The sequence below is a fragment of the Capsella rubella genome, unplaced genomic scaffold, assembly GCF_000375325.1.
Source record: "Capsella rubella cultivar Monte Gargano unplaced genomic scaffold, Caprub1_0 scaffold_3, whole genome shotgun sequence".
Taxonomy (NCBI): domain Eukaryota; kingdom Viridiplantae; phylum Streptophyta; class Magnoliopsida; order Brassicales; family Brassicaceae; genus Capsella; species Capsella rubella.
Genome location: NW_006238921.1, coordinates 3,401,082 through 3,423,086, shown reverse-complemented (window position 1 = coordinate 3,423,086; position 22,005 = coordinate 3,401,082). Strand labels below are relative to the sequence as shown.

Genomic DNA, 22,005 nt, shown 5'->3' with positions numbered 1-22,005 from the left:
GTTGTGTATGGAGGTGGGCTTAGTTCTTTCGTTGGGCCTTGTAAGAAAGCCCATTACAATCTTGTTGCGTTCCCGATTTCGTATCCAAGCAAAAGAAACAAAAATGGCAAAACTAAACAACCACGTCCCAGATAAGAAAAAAAAAAGTACAAAGAGAGAAGAAGACACGATCCAGAGATTTCAAAATTTTGTATATAACCTTTCTCACTCTTCTTCCATTTCAAATCTGTGTAATCAAAATTTGGGTTTATTCAATCCAAACGTTGAGGATTTCGAATTCTGTAGACTAAATTGTAGAATATGTCGGCGTCGACGGTGTCTCTCACCGGTAATCCTACGGCGGTCGGCAAGCGGACGCCGGTTCTCTCCGCTGAGAAGAAATTTAATTTCGATTTCCCGCCGAGCGAATCGAATGCCAATGCGGCAATTGGAGAGTCTTACGCCGGTACGAACAAGGATCTAATTCACGCCGAGGCTGCCGCTGAGAGATCTAGCAGTTACAACGTAGGTCCGGTGACGAGGAAGTCAGGATCCACCGCGACGGGGACTAATACGACCACCACCACGCAGCGTCGAACGCGGAAAGTTCAGGGGAATAAGACAGAGAAGGCGCAGTGGAAGAGGGTGGTTAGGGTATTCGCGAAGCAATTTGGGGCTCTTCTGGTACTCGTTGGGTTGATTCAGTTTGTTAGGAAATTGGCTCTGAAGGATACGTCTCTGTCTTCTTCGAATTTTCCAATTGAAACGGAGATGGTTCTATCGGAACTGGAGAGTCGTATTTCGGCAGTTGATGGTTTGGTAAAGACAACGACGAAGATGATGCAGGTTCAAGTCGAGTTTCTTGATAAGAAGATGGAAAGCGAATCAAGAGCATTGAGGCAAACTATCGATTCCTCATCATCTGCGTTGCAGAGTGAATTGAAGAAGATAGAGTCTAGGACTGAGACGCTACAGGCTTCCGTAGATGAATTCAATTCTAAACCTTTGGTGTCTAGAGAGGAGTTAGAGAGGGTTTACGAGGAATTGAAGAAGGGTAAAGTCCATGATTCTGCTGTTAATATTGATGAATTGAGGGCTTATGCTCGCGACCTAGTGGAGAAAGAGATTGGAAAGCATGCTTCTGATGGCCTTGGCAGAGTAGACTATGCTTTAGCGTCTGGTGGGGCTTTTGTACTGGAGCATTCGGACCCATATCTTGTTGGAAGTGGGGGTAATTGGTTTGCCACAAGCAGGCGACGGGCTCATAGCAAAGCGGTGAAGATGTTAAGTCCGAGTTTCGGGGAGCCTGGTCAGTGTTTTCCTCTGAAAGGAAGCAATGGATATGTTCTAATCAGGCTACGAACACCAATAATACCAGAGGCCGTTACCTTGGAACATGTCTCTAAGGTAGTACTAGCATATCATACTATACTTTCACAGAGTAATCAGTTTCTATATGTTAATCTGATCCCTCAAGAAGGTTCGTTGGTAAATGCTTTGGTATTGGGATGCCATGTACTTCGGATTGGATTTGCTAGTGTAAATGTGTTATCGAATAGGAGGCAAGAAACTAGCTTTGTGAATAGGATTTTGTAGCTTGAGGTTTAGTTTACGACGTTACGGCGGTAGCTGTGTAAATATGCATTAAAGAAGATCTAAGTTGCTTATACATACTGGGTTTCCATCTTTGAGTAGAGTTTTACCATATGTGATGTTCTGCTACCCACTATGCCGTTGTGTTCTTGTACTTGTTCTGGGATATCGTTGACAAAGTAAAATTAAAAAATAATAGTATGTACCAGAAGAGCCTGTGTAATTTTACAATGAGTGGAACTGTTATATCCACAGCATAAGGTGTAGACTCTCATTGCTTAGAGTGTGTGATTTGATAGTCACACATTGCTTTTCATCGATTTTCTTCCTTGCAAACATTTGTCTGATCATTTTTTCATCTGACGGCTAAAACCTGATACTGATTTTACGCACCATGAAATCAAACAGGCTGTAGCGTATGACAGATCAAGCGCCCCAAAGGATTGCCGAGTATCAGGATGGCTAGAAGACAAAGATATGGAGAGTGAGACAATGTTCCGTCTAACCGAATTCAGTTACGACTTAGACAGGTCCAACGCACAGACATTTGACATTGCAGATTCTGCATACTCGGGACTTGTAAACACTGTCAGGCTAGACTTCACATCCAACCATGGAAGCACTTCACACACTTGCATCTACCGTTTCAGGGTTCATGGCCGTGAACTAGACTCAGTCTCCGTTGTTCATGCTTGAATTGAAGAAGCCCACGTTAAACTTTTCTGTTCTTTGTATCATTCCGTCTCATAGATATCTCCTCCTTTTTTTTGCTGGTCTATGTGGTGGGAAAGCTTCTAGTCAGTTGTAATCGTATTCTCCACGTTTTCTTTACCTTTTTTTAGTTTTTTTTTTTTTTTTTTTTTTTTTTACTTTTTGGGAATGGGAAACACATCGATCTTAATTTTCAAATCTGTTTTGATTCGCTTTATTTGGTTAGGGTATGTATCTGCCGTATCGAGACCAAATAGAAATTTAGTTCCTATGGTTCCTACGAATTCTAGCAGAGAACACATATATGATAGTTTCACAAAGATTGAATTCGGATTATTCATTGTTGTTATTATCACAATAGGTCATGGACTGGAAGAATGCGTAATACAACTGAACTGGATCATATAAGGGACAGTAACATGAAAGTCATCATATAATCTGTAAGTGTGAATTGTGTAATAGATTAAACAGCGTGACGACTTCTCTAGTTCTCTTCTAGGCTTCACCGTCTTGCCTTTAGACAAAGTGACGACTTCTTTTAGGCTTCACCATCTCGCCTTGTCTAAAAGCTCCCAGACACCTCACATGCAAAATCTACGCGTCAATTCATATAATATGGAAACCCTCCTAATCAAGTCAACCCAACTTGTTAACTTCTAAAATAGTAACAAAATTAAACTAATCTCAACATGTCTGAATAATGTTGATTTTTTTTAACAGTGTCAGCTGTCAACTAGCATAACAAAAATGGACTTACCGAACCTTAAGCTCTAAAAATACCCAAATTTTACGGCTAAATCACATGAAATAAAAACTCTTCTATAAGTTGTAACCAAGTCAACCCAAGTCGGGTCATCGTGACGGTGGACCACCAGCTGCAAAAAACAATTGGTTCTCTTTATTTGACCAAAAACGAAAACTATACGTGTATATTAATTATTAGACCAACATGCAATTACATAATTCAGTTTCCCTCGAACCCATGCATCTCTCTATTAATTATCACAACCCTCCTCGTATAGTCTATATATATAGCAGATCCACAACAATAAATACGTTCAAAACAAACTAAGATGAAAATGCAAACACTACACTTCTCTTCTTCTCTCTTGTTACTGTCTGTTATTTTCCTCTCATGGGCTTTGCTAATCTCAACACAACACCCTCCCTCACAGTCACCTTCTCTGTCTCCGTCACTCTCACCTTCTAAGCCTCCGTCACAGCCTCCTACTTCGCCTCCGTCACAGTCGTCTTCCCTGGCTTGTAAATCAACTCCATACCCTAAGCTATGCCGTACGATCCTCAACGCTGTCAAGTCATCACCGTCCGATCCTTACAGTTACGGCAAGTTCACGATAAAGCAATGCCTCAAGCAAGCAAGCCGTCTCTCCAAAGTCATCACCGGATACGCGCGGCGCGTGAAAAGCAAACCAGGCTCAGCAACGCCCGAGGAAATCGGCGCTGTGGCGGACTGCGGCGAGTTATCGGAGCTGAGCGTGAACTATCTCCAAACGGTCACGACGGAGCTCAAGACGGCGCAGGTGATGACCGCAGCTCTCGTGGAGCATGTGAACAGTCTTCTCAGTGGTGTGGTGACGAACCAGCAGACGTGTCTTGATGGACTCGCGGAGGCCAAGAGTGGATTCGCCGCCGCGCTAGGATCGCCGATGGGGAACCTCACGCGTCTTTACAGTATCTCGCTGGGGCTTGTGAGCCACGCGCTTAACCGTAACCTTAAGAGGTTCAAAGCCTCCAAAGGGAAGATTCTTGGTGGTGGCAACTCAACCTATCGCGCGCCGCTCGAGACTTTGATTAAGGTAACTAAATTAATCTTGTTTCTAATTCTAGCTTTGTTAATTGTTTTTATTCTAAAGTTGTTAATAATCTAGTAATATAGACATTAATAACTATTTTAAAATGGTTGGCGTAGACATTAAAATAGAAATTAAGGGAAATATCAAAAACACTACAAATGTAACATATACATAATTAATGAATTATAAGAAGGATTAAATCAGAGATTTATTTTATTAATTTTGTATGGTAGAACATGTAGTTTGTGTTATAGCATCTTAATGTATAACCACATAAAATTCAAATATGTTATTGAAAAATAAAATTTTGGACATATAGTGTATAAATAAATAAGCCTACTAGGATAGAAATGGTATGAATTTACTAGTTTTTGGACGCACGGAATGATTTAATATTCGTGCATATCTTAATGTTCTACTAGATCGAGTCATAACTCATAAGTGGATGTGCTCCTTGTTGTGTGTGAGCCAGAACTCATAAGTAAATGGCACATGGCCTACGCACATTTTATTACTGTTCGTTCAGCAATGATCCAATGGGTCCTATATATTTTTGACTTGGCTTTCTCAAAACAAAAAACACATCAATATGGTCCATGCATATTCGAGTCCAACTGTATTCACGTGCATGTGCTCATACTCATTAGACTGTCACCGTCATTTCATGTGTGGCTACAAGCCTACAATAAAAGTTGATCTAAATGGCTCGAGATTATAAGTTAATCATGATTCAAGAACCAGAAAGAAAAAGTTGATGTTAATTAATCAAAGTCAACCAATGTTCTCATTGATAATTTGGTATGGAATCTTCCAAAAATATATTTTGATGATTTTCTTTTGGGGGGTAATAATTAAGGGTTTGCGTAAAACATGCGACAACGACAAAGATTGCCGGAAAGCTAGCCGTAAGTTAGGGGAGCTAGGTCAGACGAGCGGCGGTTCCATCCTCGTGAGTAAAGCAGTGATCGTCGGTCCGTACAAATCCGACAACTTCACGACGATCACTGATGCTATTGCAGCCGCACCTAATAACACTAGACCAGAGGATGGTTACTTTGTTATCTACGTAAGAGAAGGTCTCTACGAAGAATATATTGTTGTTCAGATGAACAAAAAGAACTTAATGCTTATCGGAGATGGAATCAATAAGACGATTATTACTGGGAACCATAACGTCGTTGACGGTTGGACTACGTATAATTGCTCGAGCTTTGGTTAGTATTTTTATCTCCTTTTTTTTTTTTAATTGTGCCAAGCAGTTTACTTAATTAATTATTTTATTTGTATTGTGTAGCTGTGATTGGAGAGCGGTTCATGGCGGTTGATATTACATTCAGAAACACAGCCGGACCTGAAAAACATCAAGCTGTGGCTTTGAGGAACAATGCAGAAGGATCAAGCTTCTATCGGTGTAGTTTTGAAGGCTATCAAGATACTCTCTACGTCCACTCTATGAGACAATTCTATCGTGAATGCGATATCTATGGTACGTAATATACTAATATATGTTTTGCTTCAATCATATATATATAACTTAAGATCGATTTTTAGTAGTTTGAACTTACCAAAAATGCCAAAACTTGTCAATCGTATATATAGATTCTTGTATTTGGAATGATCATGTGGTCCTTGCTTTAACATATATAGATTCTTGTATATGGAATGATCATGTGATTCTTCTATACCACATATTATTTTTACAAGTCACCGATAGGTTAATAAATATCCTCTTTTTGTTTATAGGTACCATCGATTTCATATTCGGGAACGCAGCCGCAATTTTTCAAAACTGCAACATATATCCTAGAAAACCAATGGCAAAGCAAAAGAACGCTATAACAGCCCATGGAAGAATCGATCCAAACCAGAATACCGGAATCTCAATCATCAATTGCACAATAACAGCTGCCCCGGATCTTGCAGCTGATCCTAAATCCGCCATGACATTCTTAGGGAGACCATGGAAGCCCTACGCAAGGACGGTTTTCATGCAGTCATATATTAGTGACATTGTCCAACCAGTCGGATGGCTCGAGTGGAACGGTACAACCGGACTAGACACAATCTACTACGGTGAGTATAGTAACTTTGGACCAGGGGCAAACACGAACCAGAGAGTGCAGTGGTTAGGGTACAACTTGTTGAATATGGCAGAGGCCATGAACTTCACGGTCTACAACTTCACCATGGGAGATACATGGTTGCCCCAAACCGATATTCCTTTCTATGGAGGTTTGCTTCACAAAGAATGAAACTAAAAGAATATGAAACCCATATTTAATTATACGTACTTGCTCTTTTAAATAATAAAGCAATAAATTTTCATTAGTTTCTAGTTGTTTGGGATCTAGATTTGCAGTGTTTCGTTTTCTTCGATGCATATAAAAATATATTGTCGGTTGAAATAAAATAGCTAACGCAGTACATGCGTGCGAGGCACTAAGAGCACCTCCAATGGTAAGCACCATTGGAGGGTGCTAATCAATTTTTAAAAATTAAATTTTCAAAAATAATGCTTACGTGTTGCTTATAATCACAACTTAAGTTATGGTGCTTACAATATATATATATTTTTTTATGATTATAATCATTACATATAATGATAAGCAATGTGTTAAAAGATACATTAAGCATCTTTATTGGAGGTGATCTAATGTATTATTTTATCGAGACGAGCCAATAGGAGTGGTTCTCATGTTTATCTAAACGTGCTTCTAAATTTATATATTGTGTCATCTAAATTTTTCGCAGAAGACAAGTGTTGATGCCATTTTAAAACATGTAAAATAGCTAACATAGAAATGCATGAAATTTAATCTATCGCTTAAAACAATTTCAACTAGTAGACCACCAGAGTAATTCGTTTATCTATTGTCTTAAGTAAAACCACATAATTTGAATTAATTCAATCAAACAATGATACAAAAGAATAACACTGCACCAAACTCTTACATTGATTTACAAATAGCCAAAATCAAAGAACAGAGATTTGAATTTGAAATCTTGTTAACCGAAAAGACAAACTCAGAGACCGGACCTGAACGGCACCTTCGTAACCGGAAGCCATCTTCCTCCGTCGAGGAAAGGTTTCACCGTAAACCTATTAGCTTCCTTGGTACTAAGAAACCTCAACCCCTTCCACTTAACCCTATTCCTCGTCGACGCACCCGCGCCGGTGTTCTTATACTCACCGTAAAATATAGTATCAGGCGCTGAATCTCCGGTCCACGGCAACCAACCTTTCCGGTCAACAAAGCCGTGCAAAAACGAATCCATTACCACCGTGGTCGAGAAGTTCTTCCATGGTCGACCCAAAAACGTCTTGACATCGGTTAGGTCACCGAGCGGAGAGATGTTACAACGGTGAATCGAGATTCCTGTGTTCATGTTCGGATCAGTACGTCCCTGAGCCGTGATTGTGATTTGTTGTCCTTTCATTGGTCTGCGAGGGAGGATCCGGCAGTTCTGGAGAACTGAAGCTGAGTTACCGAAGATGAAATCGACTGTTCCAATGATGGTGCAGTCACGGTAGAATTGGCGTTGTGCATGCACGTAGAGCGTGTCTTGGTATGCGTTCATTGTGCAACGGTAAATGGCAGCGTGATCTGCGCTTACCATTAGTGCTACGGCTTGATGTTTAGATGGACCGGCTGTGTTGATGAAGCCCATGTCTCTTGCCATGAACCCTTTTCCAAACACAGCTGCAGAAAACAAAACAGAGTAAAAAAAAACAGAGCATAAAACAGACTAACTATGACATGAACCACTTTCTTGGATGATAAGTAATGATGAAATCCTCTGTTTCCAAAGCAATAAGAAAAAAAAAACAAAAAGAGAGAGAGAGAGAGAGAGAGCTTTACCGAATGTTGCGGTCTTAAAAGTGGGAGTTCCATCGATGACATTAAGTCTACCAGAGACAATACTCTTGCTCGCTCCATCTCCAACCACCACAACGTTCCACATCTTCTTCTCCACCTTCACATTCTCAAAATAAACTCCTTTCTTCACATATATAATCGTCCGCTTCTCACTCTTCTCAGGCACATCCTGTAAAGCTCTACTTATCGTTCTGTACTTCCCCGAACCATCCTTTGCCACCACGATATTTGCCACTTTCCTCAAATCCGTGCTCTGCAACAATCTCCTGCCTATGTGGAAGTCCACCTCCACGTCAGCGGTTGTCAACAGACGCCTCCGGAGTTTGAAAGAGTCAGCGATCTTTCCCAGCCATGTGATGATCGCTAATGCGTTGCTCGACAGCTCTGTTGAGTTCTTGAGATGACTTTCTCCGAATGGCTTCATATCTGGAGGCAACGTTTCCACGCACGTCTCTTGATACGTTACGGCTGAGCTCAGCCATGTACGGAGGTCATCGACTAGCTCAGGTCCCGTGACGGCACTGTTTGATGATGACGTTAACGTGTTGTTTAGGTTATCTATCGTAAGGTCAAGAAGCTCAGCGCATGTATCCATGGTGATGTTGCTCTTCAGATCACCGGAGGAAGAGAATGCGTTGAGTGCTTTCAAAACTTCGACCATTGTGATTTGGACTGCGTATTTGAAGAGCTCTTCTGGATTTAGACTGCTCGCGTTTGGAGCTGATCGAAAGGTTTCCAAACATTTGTCTTTGTGCAACGTAACGTCGCAAACGGCTTTAATGGAAACGGAGATTGAGTCTCCGTTGCTGTTAGTCTCCACCGTCTCTGATGACTTCTTATGAGCCATGGTTCCTAAGACGGCTCCTATCACGATTACGGCGAGAATTACTAGTGATACAACGATGGTTGCGATTCTCTTTCTCGTCTTACGACGAGCTTCGAGCATTACGTGTTCACGCTCGTCGACTTTGCCGTAGGAGGAGGACATTTTTGAATTCCTCCGTTGCTCCTTTTCTTTTTATTTTGAAGTTTCTTGTTAGCTATGCTTAGAGATGTTGGAGAGTCATATAAATACATAGGAACATATATAATAATTTGAATTGAATTGACCTAACCAACTTACGTGCGAGGCACAAAGGGGGTTTATATAAGCTTCACTTAAAAATACCAAGAAACGTACGTATTATTTATTAGTGCTTCTCATGTTTTGTGTAATTTATATATTAACATGTCGGCGTGAAACATTCTTGTTTAAGATTGGTCACTATATCACTATGTTTGTGGTTGGATTTATTATTTTTATTATTTTCGGTTTGTATTTCTTGGTGTTTAGGTTTAAAATGTGTATAGGAATCGATTTAGCGATTCGATTTTTTGAACGAGTTGTATCTTCTTGTTTACGAATTTTGGAAGTATATTAAGTTTATGTTATGCTTTTAATTTGTGGTTCAATATATTGTTGGTTCTTTTTTTCATTTATTTTTCAACAATGGTGGTTATCTTTTTCGACCATAATTGTTAGGAACGTCTACCACAAGCAATAAATTAATTTTCTTAAGTCAACAAATCAATCAATAATATTTATAAAATTATATAAATGTTACTAATGAAAAATAATAATTTGACATATGCATTCCGGTGTTAGACATAATTAATGTACTATTATTTCAATATGTAAAGCTCTTGTCAACTTTGGAGTTTGGATAGTAAATTATTTTTGATAGCTGTCAAAGAATATATTTATCAAAAATATATAAATTTGGAAGCTCGTTGATAGAATTGATCGATTCATTTGTTTTCCCCTGACATTGTCGGTAGATATTTTTCTCCTCCTTCGATAATATAACTTTTCAAACCTTGTTTCTTGAGCAATGACATATATACATATGCACAAATTTTATTTGACCTTTTTATTTAAATCTTTCCGCTAAGCCACTATATAATCAAATAATCTTATCTCATGTATGCGACCAGAAGGCAGAAGATGGTGGTGAGGTCTGTAAATGAGAGTTAAGTTAAAATTAAAAGTGTTAAACCAGAGTAATTAGGGAGTCTGTAGAAATTAGCATAATTGTAAATCAAAAGCCTTTTAATACGAAGGCTTACCAAACAAGAACAAGAGGATATATAATTAGACGTGTTACCAAACAACACCCTATTTGGTCATCGTTATCTTTCGACGGTTACTCACTCCCACATCTCGCACTCACTCTCCCCGCTTCTTCGTCTCTCCCACCCAGCTCCCAACTCACACGACAATCTAACCATTCTCAGATCTTCATCTGGAGTAAAGCTTCGCGACGATGTCTTGGCCTACGGATTCTGAGGTTAATCTTCATTTTTTGTTTCTTTTTTTTTCCGTTTACGCAAGAATCTGCTTGTTATCGTCCATGATTTGTTTGGTAAAAATCGACGCCTATATTATCCGCTTCGCGACTGAGATGATTCTCTCTTGGTACTACATTTTCCCGGCGGGTGTCAAATCGGATATCTGATCGATCAATTATTCCATTTTAGTTTTTGTGTGTAGAGCTCAAATGTATAATGCTGTGAATCGCCGCGAGTCTTTGTTTTCTGTGTGTTTTGGATATTTTGGAATCTGAATTTTGTGTTAATCCTACGAGATCGTTCATTTTTCCAGTTGATTTCTATAAAAGAGGCCGTGTCACAGATGACTGGAAGAGATAAAGGAGAAGTTCGAGTGGTGGTCGCACCGTATCGTATATGTCCTTTAGGAGCTCACATAGATCACCAGGTCGGTTTGTGATAATAGCGATTTTATCACGGTTTTCATCAATCTGATTCATTCACTTTCCTTGTAAATTTAGATCATCTTTGGTATTTGCAGGGAGGAACTGTATCAGCTATGACGATTAATAAAGGGATCCTTCTTGGTTTTGTTCCATCTGGCGATACTAAGGTTTGTTTTAGTTATGATAATTCTTATGTTTTTTTTTTTTGGTAAGGAATTCCTCCGCGTTTCTTATTAGTGAACTTGTCAATCAAATGCATATGCGTGACCTGCTTCAGTTTTTGCACAAATAAGCAACCGTTGATGGTATGAAACAATTCTCCTAAATTAGCATTCAGTATTCTGGGCTTGGTTCAGTTTGAGAGTAGATGGAGATTCTTGTAGTGTAGAATATAGTGTCCTGGTCTCTTTTTAGACATTACATGACCTGAGATAGCATTAATGAATTGGAAACTTTCAAAATGAATGTGGTATGTAGGCTGGAGATTAAGTTATATTTATGAGTTGGGGAAGATCCTTCTGTCTGTGTGTTTCACTCGAGTCTTGAACTCTTTGTACCATTTATTCTCTTTCTAATATTTATGCAGGTCCAATTGCGTTCTGCACAATTTGAAGGAGAAGTATGTTTCAGGTGTGCATATGTTTTAGAATCTCTCATCTCGTCATTCGAGTTTTCAAACTTTTTTGTCCATCGTCAGACATCATAGCTGGTTACTAAGCCACATATTGAGTAAAGTCTTTCCATAGAATTAATTGGAAATTGAGGACACTTAGCGCTGTAAGGGAAACAAAGTATCAGTGTTGAGTTTGCATGATTTTTCTACTTTCTGTTTCATGCATTCTTAACATTTTAGCTTTTCTATTGGTATTTGTATATTCTTCAGTGCATTTCAATTTTGACTCGTTGTGGTGGTGGGAATTAAAGATCTTTATGCATAATGCTAATATAGTTATTTTTTTGGGGGTTTTGAAATTATAGAGTAGATGAAATCCAGCACCCAATAGGCCACACAAGCAAGAATGATGCAAGTACCCCATCACCATCAAAGGAAAAAAGCGTCTGGGGAACTTATGCCAGAGGAGCGGTTTATGCGTTACAGACCAGCAAAAAGAATCTCAAACAGGTAACACATTTTAATTTGGTTTTCTAGTTATTGCTATAGATAAGGTTGACCAATAAAGGGAATATGAGGTTAGCCTGCACATTTGCCGTGTGATCTTCTGGGGTTCCACATTTACACTTTTTTGGTTGCCATACCTGATCTTTTAGGCCATGCTTCCCCGTGATAGTTGACATAATCGTACTTAAAATAAAAGGTATACTAATTTGTTTCTAACAATTGTTTTGATCTTTGAAGGGCATTGTTGGTTACCTCAGTGGCTCAAATGGACTAGATAGTTCTGGCCTTAGCTCATCAGCTGCTGTAAGTAACTAAAAACTGCCAGTTTTTTTACAGCAGGAGTTTCTCCGGAAAGACAAGTTTTCCTGTTCGTTACTAGTAACTAAACACTTCTAGCATATGAGGAATGGTGTTTACTTCTTATTATTTGGAAAATGAATCTTGTATATTATTTTATGATCGCCAGAAATGTGACAGGTTGGTGTGGCGTACCTGCTAGCTTTAGAGAATGCAAACGAATTGACTGTATCCCCAACAGAAAATATCGAATATGACAGGTAAATACAGTTTTCTCTCTAATGTAACCAAGAAGCTCTTTGTAACATTGTCAATTAGTGCTGCAAATTGGTTGATTTAAATGTGATTGATTTCGTGTCTGCAGACTTATTGAGAATGGGTATCTGGGTCTGCGGAATGGAATTTTGGATCAATCAGCTATTTTGCTTTCCAGTTATGGGTGTCTAACATACATGGACTGTAAGGTAAACTTTCCTTGATTTGTGCTAAATAAGCAAGAAGCTTGCTTATGTGGTAAAACGAAGACTGTTCTATAGAGCAAGTTCCATTGGGATGGCTGAGTTATTTTTTTATTATTTATAAACTGAACTTCTGACTCACTCAATATCAGTCTACATCGTTCTCAATGCTTTGATGAGAAAATAAGTGTTTAAGTTTTTCATTTGCTTCAGTTTTTATGTATTTCAGTGCTGAGTTCCTACTAAAGGAAAATGAATGGTTAGAATCACGAGGCTCATAAAGCAATCCTTCCTAACCAGTCATAGATATGGATACATGAATATTGCTTGCTTATCATAATATCCACCCAGAAACTGCCATCTCAGAAAAAACTGTTTGAGTTATGCAGACTATGAACCACAAGCTTGTACAGGCTCCTGAACTGGAGAAACCGTTCAGGATATTGTTAGCATTCTCAGGCTTGAGGCAGGCATTGACCACCAACCCAGGATATAATCTGCGAGTTTCTGAGTGTCAAGAGGCTGCAAAAGTTCTTTTGACGTATGTGCAAATCTGCGTAATTCACATTTATCTACATATTCGCTTTTTTTTTTATATATATTTAAACTTCAGTGGAAATGGTGCAAAGCCCATTTCTCTGATACTTATATTTCTGCATTACAACAAGGCTAACAACTTTCTCTTGATTTGTGTTTTCCTCAGTGCATGTGGGAACAGTGAGCTAGAACCTACCTTGTGCAATGGTAAAAAAACTTTTAAGTGTGAACTTTATGTCTCTTATTCGTTGCATGCTGATTATTCTTTATTGCCATGTCTGTAACTGTCCCCTCTGAATAGTTGAACATGCGGTGTACGAAGCTCACAAGGTAAGAAAACAATATTCCTACGCTTGTAATAATGCTGGTTCCACCTATATCATTATCAGGCCTCTATTATATGTAATACAATCGTACTTGTTTTTACAGCATGAGCTAAAACCGGTTTTAGCTAGAAGAGCTGAGCATTATTTCTCGGAAAACATGCGGGTTATCAAAGGCAAATGCTCTTGAATTCTTATAGAAATATCTCTACGCATAAATGATTCATTAATCTCTTTAGGATGCTTTACGGACTTGTTTGAATGATTGTGATATGTGATTTTTATATTTCAGGACGAGAAGCCTGGGCTTCAGGTAATCTTGAAGAATTCGGAAAGCTAATTTCAGCATCCGGCTTGAGTTCTATTGAGAATTACGAATGCGGTACACTATTTTTTTTTCCTTCTCTTCCAAATGCAACATATCCTAAAGTGAAAACATACCACAAGCATTATTGTTTGTTCTTCCTTTGACAGACATGATTCTCTCTATTCTGTCTCTTAGATTTATCATTTTGATTTTAAATTGTGCGAGTTTTGTTGAAGGTGCGGAGCCACTGATTCAGCTATACAAGATTCTCCTGAAGGCTCCTGGTGTATATGGTGCTCGGTTCAGTGGTGCAGGTTTCAGGGGATGTTGTGTGGCATTTGTAGATGCAGAAAAAGCTGAGGCAGCTGCTGCATATGTGAAGGATGAATATGAAAAGGCCCAACCCGAGTTTGCTAAGAATCTGAATGGAGGAAAACCTGTTCTCATCTGTGAAGCAGGTGACGCTGCTCGTGTTCTTTTTTGATCAGAACCGGAGTCTTGGTGCTTTTCGATATGCCACTCAAACTAAGATTTTTATCCCTTAATGCTCTCTTGATTCTCTTGTTTGTTCAGTTCATCTCTGTTTGATTTGCTCTGAGAAATCCTGTGGTCTCTTGGGTTGGAGATTAATCATGAGGGGTTTTGCAAAGTTTGTAAAAAATGATGATACATTTTTTCGTTGCAAAGGCTTTGTCAATGCATAATGTAAATCATCTTCTTCTTTTGCTTCTTGAAGTTCGAATTAAAAAAGGGGGGTTGTTCTTTTTACTACCGTTTTGGACTAAATAGAACAATCGCAAACTTCAGAGTAAAACTAAAATGTTTTCTAATTCATCGTCTCTAGTGTTTTCAATAATAAAACAAAAATCCGTGGTTGAGAATAAAAATTTCCTTTTCTTTCAACATATGGTGAATTTAATTTGTACCTACAGTATTGAACAGTATACATACGTAGTTGAATATTATTATAAAAAAATCTTTTTTTTTGAAATAAAACGTACTTATATCACAAAAATGACATAGATGTTTTTGGTTCGGACAGAAAGCCCCCCCTTGCCAAAGTCTTGAAATTGGCGCCTGGGAAGTAATCCTCCGGTGTGGCTGGCTCTAGGGTTTTAGCACTTTAATCCATTTATCACTTGTAAAAATCCCTAAACCCCATTTGGGTATGACTCCATTATTATGCCACTCCACTGCATCAATCCCTAATCCTAACTCTCTCATGTCTCTCTCTTCCACTCTCCGCCTCTCTTCCTCCCTCCTCCGCCGCTCCTTCTTCCGGTTTCCCCTCACCGACCCATTATGCCGTCTCCGCCGCACTGAACCCTCCACCGCGCGTTTTTTCTCCTCCCGTACTCCCCGTTCCGGCAAATTCGTTGTCGGTGCTGCTAAGCGCGCAGATGAGCAGTTCAAGGACGGGTCTGGGTCCAACAATGGCGGTTTGGTGGTTTCCGGAGACGATTCTCGTATTGTGCCTTTTGAGCTTCATAAGGAAGCTACTGAGTCGTACATGTCGTATGCGCTCTCTGTTTTGCTTGGACGCGCTTTGCCTGATGTTAGAGATGGTCTGAAACCAGTACATCGGAGAATTCTGTTGAGTGACTTCGTTCCACTTGAAGCTACTTACTTTTTTTTTAAAAAGCTTATTCAGTTATTTTGCTCGTTTCTGAACTTCAATTTTATTCCAGCTTTGCTATGCATGAATTGGGGATGTCATCCAAAAAACCATACAAGAAATGTGCAAGAGTTGTTGGAGAGGTAAAGTAGTGATTTTTCGAAATGTTCTCTCCTTCAATTTCCTTAAAGTTCCTTATTTAAAGAACGATTGTGCTTCTGTATTCCTGTAATTTTTCAGGTTCTTGGTAAATTTCACCCACATGGAGATACAGCGGTTTATGATTCTCTTGTTAGGATGGCTCAGGTAATTAAGCTACTAGGAATGTCTCATTCCATGTAATGTAGTTCAGTCTTCAAATGATGTTTCCCTTTTCAGGCAGGATTCGATTCTTCCCAAAGTTGTTACGTTTTTATCTTACATTCATTTTTTCATCTTGGTTCTTTGCAGAGTTTCTCCTTGAGATGTCCACTTATCCAAGGCCATGGAAATTTTGGCTCAATAGATGCAGATCCTCCTGCAGCTATGCGGTACACTGAATGCAGACTTGATGTGAGTGCCTTTCACCTTGCTTTTTCTTCAATTGATAATGGTTTTCCCTGCAATTCACTTTTTCTTTCGACGAGCCTTTTGTTTCAATTGTTTCCTAATCTCTTATCTGTGCTGTCTATACTCTATAGTGTTTCTCTCAGCCCCACTTTTTCTGTTGTCTTCAGATGAACATGGATTTTTATTAGTGTATTTCAGCTTATTTTAATTATTTGTTCTACAGCCACTGGCAGAGGCAGTATTATTGTCTGATCTGGACCAAGATACGGTAATCTTACTGTGACTTATTGCCAAGTTTACCGATGGTCAACTAGATGGTCCTTAATCTCTTTTGCTTTTACAGGTTGATTTTGTGGCCAATTTTGATAACTCACAAAAGGAACCAGCAGTGTTGCCTGCTCGTCTACCTGCTTTGTTGTTGAATGGAGCTTCTGGGATTGCGGTAAATTAATCAAACAAATCTTGAATCTGAATGCCTTATTTATTTTGTTCTAGGTTTCTTCAATTAATCTGATGACATGTTTTTCGCTGCTGTATGAGCTATATATATGCAATTGAATCTTGATAACTTCACATTTTTTAGGTTGGCATGGCAACAAATATTCCCCCTCATAATCTTGGGGAGTTAGTAGACGTGCTTTGCGCTTTAATCCATAATCCAGAAGCAACGGTATGAGTCATCTCCTCTTCGTTTTTCTGTGATTGTCAATATTGTGGGTATTTTTTTACGTGAATACTTCTCTGCTTTATAAGTAGACCACTCATAAGATGATGTTTCCATTTCTTCTTCGTCTGGCCAGCTGCAAGAACTGCTGGAATACATGCCTGCACCTGACTTTCCAACTGGAGGAATAATAATGGGAAACTTAGGGTAACTCTTTGCTTTCCAGTTTCTCCTTGTTTGCTATTTTGTTTTAGAGTAGGCATCACTTGATTTAGTAATTTTCTCGTGGATGAGCTTGACATGCTATCTGTTGGATCAAATAGAAGTACACACTTCTAAAGTTTGAAACTTTTATTATGGATATGGAGAAACATTTTATTTCGTTTAAATCTATGACCTACAAAATGATTGAAAAGGATGGTCCCGTAAATAGTTTTCCTTTATTTCTCTGTCTTATGTAGTTTTTCAGTCACCATGTATTTCTGATGATATTAAGTGAGTTGTTATGTTTTGAAAGCTTACATGCTGTGTAATACATTAACTCATTCAAAAACTTAGTTTCAAGTTCGTTGAATACTTTTATAAGAAAAATAATAGTTTGTATGTAGGCATATGCCATTTCCTGTAGTAATATTGGATCCTTATAATTCTCTAATGTGTGGATGCATTTTCAAGGGTTTTGGATGCTTACCGAACTGGCCGAGGGCGTGTTGTAGTTAGAGGAAAAGCTGAAGTTGAACTGCTGGATCCAAAAACAAAGCGGAACGCAGTTATTATCACAGAGGTAGTCAATTTACTTTTTCAGATTAATGTACAGATCTCCAAGGAGGAGGCTTTCAAAAAGGTTTATTAGCTGTATCATGATGGTAAAAAGCAGTTGAATAATGCCTTTAGTGTGAATTTATTGCAGATTCCTTACCAGACAAACAAAGCTACTCTTGTCCAGAAGATTGCCGAGCTTGTTGAAAATAAGGTACAACTAAACTTGCAACATCTAATGCTTATTTTGCTTCACTTACCAATATGTACTTATTTTATTCACAGGTGTGGTACAGTTCTAGTATTTCACTTTCCTTAGATGCTTGCAAAATTTCTTTTTCATTTTATTGATGTTAGGTGTATGTTAATTTCAGACGCTAGAGGGCATAAGTGACATTCGTGACGAGAGTGATCGTAATGGGATGCGTGTGGTTATTGAGGTATTACATGGCTTTTTCTGCACTTAGATGTATTAGTCTGCTGTAAATTCTCGTATTGGAAGGTAATGATTTTGCAATAATATTCCATTACTTCTATGTAGCTCAAACGAGGAGGGGATCCTGCGCTTGTGCTAAATAATCTTTACCGGCATACTGCCCTTCAATCAAGCTTCAGCTGCAACATGGTGGGGTGAGTTGCTTTGAAGTACAATTTTATTTTCTGTTGTTGTGTCTAACCCAAGACATCATAATTGTGGAAGAAACAGATAATAAAATCCACATTTGTTATCTAGAGAAACTAGTGCGGTTTGTGTAAAAAAAATGAACAACGAAGTCTTTCAGTTCGGCAAATTTTTTGGAATACTAATAAGTATCCCTTCTCGAAAACATAGTTTTGATTTTAGTTACTTCTCGTCCTTCTGTAATAAAAGTAAGAGTTGGGAGAAATGTAAGATGGATGTAGCTGAATGCATAAACCACAGCTTGTCTTATATCTCAGTAATGAGATTAACCGAAAGGCATATGGGTGGGCATGGAATAGGGTGTTTGATAGTAATTTCTGTATTTCTTGATAGAAAATAAGCATATAAAAAGAAACTTGGGGGGTTTCCCAGGATGACTCGTTGGAAATCTTCTACTGAGTATGTAAAGCTTGTAGATATATTGGGGATCACATATGTGTGTTTTTCTTGATCGTAACTGAATTGTGATATTACGTGTTTTACAGTATCTGTGACGGAGAACCCAAGCTAATGGGTTTGAAAGAATTGCTTCAGGTAACTACTTGTCTTTGTAATTTCATTTATCTACATAACCCACAAGGAGTAATAGAATAGTAAATTATTGATTACTTTCTGTTGGTTGCTTGTGTGTAGGCCTTTATCGATTTCAGATGTTCTGTTGTCGAAAGGCGTGCAAGGTTCAAGCTTTCGCATGCTCAACAGCGAAAGCATATTATTGAGGTGTGTTTATAAATGTTTGACTTTCTTAAATCAGCGCATGAAGACAACTATTCTCACTATGTGAAGCTTTTCTTCTAATATCTTCACTGTATATATGCTTAGGGTATTGTAGTTGGACTTGACAATATGGATAAAGTAATTCAGCTCATCAAAAACGCCACAAGTCATTCGTCTGCTGCCACTGCTTTACAAAGTGGTGAGCTGTGTTTCACTTTGACAATATTTCTGTTTGACACTCTTGGACTGCACATGATAGGTTGATGTGTTAACAAAGTTCTGAAAAGTGAGCGAGTACTGGGAGTTGAAAAGTAACAGTGAGAAAAGTAAACTAGATCCAATTTTTCTTAGGTGGACTGATAGACTAAGTATATATACTTTCTTATCTTTTTATCTGAAAGTGCTGGAGTCTCGTACATTGTAAGATTTGACGTTTATGACAAAGATTAGGGATTTCTTTTTCTTAAAGTCTCTATTGTAAGGGAAGGTACCGTAGATTAAAATTAACATATTCAAACATCTACGTATGTAGAATATGGTCTTTCTGAGAAACAAGCTGATGCTATTCTGGAGATAAGTCTTCGAAGGCTAACTGCTCTTGAGGTGCTTTCTTATTCTCGCTAAGTTCATTTTATGAAACTTGTAAGCTTGAAAATGTTCTAACTAGATTCTCTATTCATATGTATGCAGCGGAAAAAGTTTACTGATGAGAGTAGTTCACTGACAGAGCAAATTACAAAGTTGGAGCAGCTATTATCGACCCGAACAAATATCTTAAAGGTGACATACTTGCTTTTTAGTTATCTATTACTGTACTTTTGGCTGAAGATTTGTAATACTGATTGTTCGCGTCCACTGAGGTTCAAACTCCGGTCCATGTATGGCGATTTGGTCAAATGTTTTAATGCTTCTTCCATTTCTTTTTTAGCTAAAATGGAACCCTCTGCTTTCTCAAGAAACAGTATTTGGTGCTTTACTTATTGTATGTATATGTTGCTGTTCTAGGCCATTGTCAGGGAACTTGCTGATTCATTACCAAAACATGGTTCTTTGTTTCGTTTACTCCATTTTCATGTTACTTATTACTTTCTTCCATTCGTTTTCTTTAGTTAATCGAACAAGAAGCAATAGAGCTGAAGGACAGATTCTCAAGTCCCAGGCGTTCAATGTTGGAGGATTCTGACAGTGGTGATCTGGAAGATATAGATGTTATTCCAAATGAAGAGATGCTGATGGTATGTTGCATACTTAAACCTAGAAAGTTTCTCAACGCTGAAAAATTTGTTGTGTGTTTCGTAACTCCTGATTTCTGGATGATTATAGGCAATCAGCGAAAAGGGTTATGTGAAGAGGATGAAGCCTGATACATTCAATCTTCAGCATCGTGGAACCATTGGCAAATCTGTTGGGAAACTGAGAGTTGATGATGCAATGTCTGATTTTCTTGTGTGTCATGCACATGACCATGTCCTCTTCTTCAGGTATGTTTAACGGAAATCGCCTTATTGTTTGCCACACACATGGATTTTGATTTTCTGCCTTGTTGTGTAATTCATTGCTTATAATTGTTCTAATTCAGCGACCGGGGCATAGTTTACTCGACCCGTGCGTATAAAATTCCAGAATGCTCACGCAATGCAGCGGGCACACCTTTGGTTCAGGTAATCTACAAGTCTGTGTATATATGTTTTCTTTCTGCTACGGCGAGAAAATATTACAAATCTCTGAAAGGGTAATGTTTCACTGTATTCATGTGACTTGTGGAAACAGATATTATCCATGTCGGAAGGTGAAAGAGTAACTTCCATCGTTCCGGTTAGCGAATTTGCTGAAGATCGCTATCTCCTGATGCTTACAGTGAATGGCTGCATCAAGAAAGTATCTTTGAAACTATTTTCAGGCATACGCTCAACTGGAATCATAGCAATTCAATTGGTTTGTCCCTTTTTCTCTTGTTTGATTTTGGTTACAGTCTTCCTAACATGGTTATTCTAACAAAATTACTTGTCTTTAGAATTCTGGTGATGAACTGAAATGGGTTCGTTGTTGCTCAAGCGATGATCTTGTGGCCATGGCGTCCCAAAACGGAATGGTCGTCTTGAGTACATGTGACGGTGTAAGTTGTGTTTCTTGATTACTTTATCGAGTAAAGGTTTTGTTACATGAGCAAACTCTGATGGCTGTTGTTTATTAGGTTCGTACACTGAGCAGAAATACAAAAGGAGTGACTGCCATGAGACTTAAGAAAGAGGATAAGATGGCGAGCATGGACATCATACCTTCCTCTCTGCGGAAAGATATGGAAGAGAAGTCGGAAGATATTTCAACTGTGTAATTTTTCTTAAGTTCTATCTGCTGAAATATTTTTTGGAAACTTCTCATCACTTAGTTAATGTTTTACTATCTTCTTTACTTTGTTAACTCAAAACAAATGCAGGAAACAATCCACTGGTCCATGGCTATTATTCGTCTGTGAGAATGGTTATGGAAAACGTGTTCCTCTGAGTAGCTTCCGGCGTTCGCGGTTGAACAGAGTTGGTTTACTTGGATACAAGGTATGATCTGGATTATTATCATCTTTTTTTAAGGTTTGTTTGTTTATTTTTTCCTTTCATCTCAACTTTTCAGTTTGCGGAAGATGATCGTTTGGCTGCTGTTTTCGTGGTTGGTTACTCCTTAGCAGGTAAATATATACACTCTTCCAGAAATAAGGATTTATATGTTCTGTGATTGCTGTGTTATGTAGAATCTCACCAAAGGGTTTTCTTGCAGAGGATGGAGAGAGCGATGAGCAAGTAGTTTTGGTGAGTCAAAGTGGAACTGTGAACCGGATCAAAGTCAGGGATATCTCCATTCAATCTCGCAGAGCACGGTATATGTTTATGCCCTTCATTTGACAGACTTTCCTAGTGTTTATGCAGATGTTTTCTCATTTATTTGATTGTTAATTTCTCAGGGGAGTGATTCTTATGCGGCTAGATCATGCCGGAAAGATCCAATCTGCTTCTCTGATTTCTGCAGCAGATGAAGAAGAAACAGAGGAAATTCCAAGTACTGAAACCATAGAAGCCGTTAGCCTGTAAATTTTACAATCCCAAATCAACCAGTTTTGTGACCATGATCAGTTCAGTACATAGCGTCTATGTGCGTTTGGTCAACTCTTAGTCTTTTTGTTTTCCTATGTTACTACGAGAAGAGAAAACCATGATCGAAGTTAGTTATTAACATTAATCTACCTAACATTTTCTT

The 22,005-nt window shown here is 38.6% G+C and overlaps 5 protein-coding genes across 5 annotated transcripts; 4 read left to right on the top strand and 1 right to left on the bottom strand.

Annotated features, from left to right (window-relative positions):
- Positions 1–81: 81 nt before the first annotated feature.
- On the top strand, positions 82–2,500 carry LOC17891986 (SUN domain-containing protein 2). The gene is made up of 2 exons (XM_006299459.2): positions 82–1,386; positions 1,981–2,500. Exons 1-2 carry the CDS (start codon positions 301–303, stop codon positions 2,266–2,268), a joined length of 1,374 nt encoding a protein of 457 aa, XP_006299521.1. The 5' UTR covers positions 82–300; the 3' UTR covers positions 2,269–2,500.
- A 775-nt stretch (positions 2,501–3,275) lies between these two features.
- On the top strand, positions 3,276–6,432 carry LOC17891424 (probable pectinesterase/pectinesterase inhibitor 25). The gene is made up of 4 exons (XM_006297198.2): positions 3,276–4,100; positions 4,954–5,311; positions 5,392–5,583; positions 5,841–6,432. Exons 1-4 carry the CDS (start codon positions 3,357–3,359, stop codon positions 6,347–6,349), a joined length of 1,803 nt encoding a protein of 600 aa, XP_006297260.1. The 5' UTR covers positions 3,276–3,356; the 3' UTR covers positions 6,350–6,432.
- A 546-nt stretch (positions 6,433–6,978) lies between these two features.
- On the bottom strand, positions 6,979–8,968 carry LOC17893095 (putative pectinesterase/pectinesterase inhibitor 24). Its single transcript, XM_006299018.2, has 2 exons — positions 7,958–8,968; positions 6,979–7,798 (listed from the first exon to the last, which is right to left on the bottom strand). Exons 1-2 carry the CDS (start codon positions 8,961–8,963, stop codon positions 7,122–7,124), a joined length of 1,683 nt encoding a protein of 560 aa, XP_006299080.1. The 5' UTR covers positions 8,964–8,968; the 3' UTR covers positions 6,979–7,121.
- A 1,201-nt stretch (positions 8,969–10,169) lies between these two features.
- LOC17892409 (galacturonokinase) lies at positions 10,170–14,538 on the top strand. The gene is made up of 14 exons (XM_006297685.2): positions 10,170–10,302; positions 10,617–10,730; positions 10,824–10,895; positions 11,315–11,358; positions 11,707–11,851; positions 12,086–12,151; positions 12,326–12,405; positions 12,510–12,609; positions 12,993–13,144; positions 13,307–13,347; positions 13,442–13,470; positions 13,570–13,639; positions 13,756–13,845; positions 14,007–14,538. The coding sequence occupies exons 1-14, from the start codon at positions 10,279–10,281 to the stop codon at positions 14,252–14,254; spliced, it is 1,275 nt and encodes a 424-aa protein (XP_006297747.1). The 5' UTR covers positions 10,170–10,278; the 3' UTR covers positions 14,255–14,538.
- Positions 14,539–14,818: 280 nt separating this feature from the next.
- On the top strand, positions 14,819–22,005 carry LOC17891500 (DNA gyrase subunit A, chloroplastic/mitochondrial). Its single transcript, XM_006296618.2, has 27 exons — positions 14,819–15,363; positions 15,459–15,528; positions 15,626–15,691; positions 15,836–15,937; positions 16,158–16,202; positions 16,278–16,376; positions 16,518–16,604; positions 16,735–16,805; positions 17,274–17,382; positions 17,509–17,571; positions 17,732–17,797; positions 17,899–17,987; positions 18,525–18,573; positions 18,673–18,759; positions 18,862–18,955; positions 19,289–19,359; positions 19,447–19,536; positions 19,866–19,991; positions 20,080–20,237; positions 20,336–20,417; positions 20,527–20,691; positions 20,771–20,872; positions 20,951–21,087; positions 21,194–21,311; positions 21,385–21,439; positions 21,529–21,628; positions 21,713–22,005. Exons 1-27 carry the CDS (start codon positions 14,939–14,941, stop codon positions 21,837–21,839), a joined length of 2,853 nt encoding a protein of 950 aa, XP_006296680.1. The 5' UTR covers positions 14,819–14,938; the 3' UTR covers positions 21,840–22,005.

Bases quoted from the DNA above. Each gene is read 5' to 3' on its own strand.
- LOC17891986 (XM_006299459.2), top strand. From the start codon at position 301: ATGTCGGCGTCGACGGTGTCTCTCACCGGTAATCCTACGGCGGTCGGC. The intron at 1,387-1,980 runs GTAGTACTAGCA...GAAATCAAACAG, and splicing joins CCTTGGAACATGTCTCTAAG to GCTGTAGCGTATGACAGATC.
- LOC17891424 (XM_006297198.2), top strand. From the start codon at position 3,357: ATGAAAATGCAAACACTACACTTCTCTTCTTCTCTCTTGTTACTGTCT. The intron at 4,101-4,953 runs GTAACTAAATTA...GTAATAATTAAG, and splicing joins CGCTCGAGACTTTGATTAAG to GGTTTGCGTAAAACATGCGA. The intron at 5,312-5,391 runs GTTAGTATTTTT...TGTATTGTGTAG, and splicing joins GTATAATTGCTCGAGCTTTG to CTGTGATTGGAGAGCGGTTC.
- LOC17893095 (XM_006299018.2), bottom strand. From the start codon at position 8,963: ATGTCCTCCTCCTACGGCAAAGTCGACGAGCGTGAACACGTAATGCTC. The intron at 7,799-7,957 runs GTAAAGCTCTCT...TGTTTTCTGCAG, and splicing joins TTTTAAGACCGCAACATTCG to CTGTGTTTGGAAAAGGGTTC.
- LOC17892409 (XM_006297685.2), top strand. From the start codon at position 10,279: ATGTCTTGGCCTACGGATTCTGAG. The intron at 13,640-13,755 runs GCAAATGCTCTT...TTTATATTTCAG, and splicing joins AAACATGCGGGTTATCAAAG to GACGAGAAGCCTGGGCTTCA. The intron at 13,846-14,006 runs GTACACTATTTT...GTTTTGTTGAAG, and splicing joins TATTGAGAATTACGAATGCG to GTGCGGAGCCACTGATTCAG.
- LOC17891500 (XM_006296618.2), top strand. From the start codon at position 14,939: ATGACTCCATTATTATGCCACTCCACTGCATCAATCCCTAATCCTAAC. The intron at 18,760-18,861 runs GTGTGTTTATAA...ATATATGCTTAG, and splicing joins AGCGAAAGCATATTATTGAG to GGTATTGTAGTTGGACTTGA. The intron at 21,312-21,384 runs GTATGATCTGGA...TCAACTTTTCAG, and splicing joins TTGGTTTACTTGGATACAAG to TTTGCGGAAGATGATCGTTT.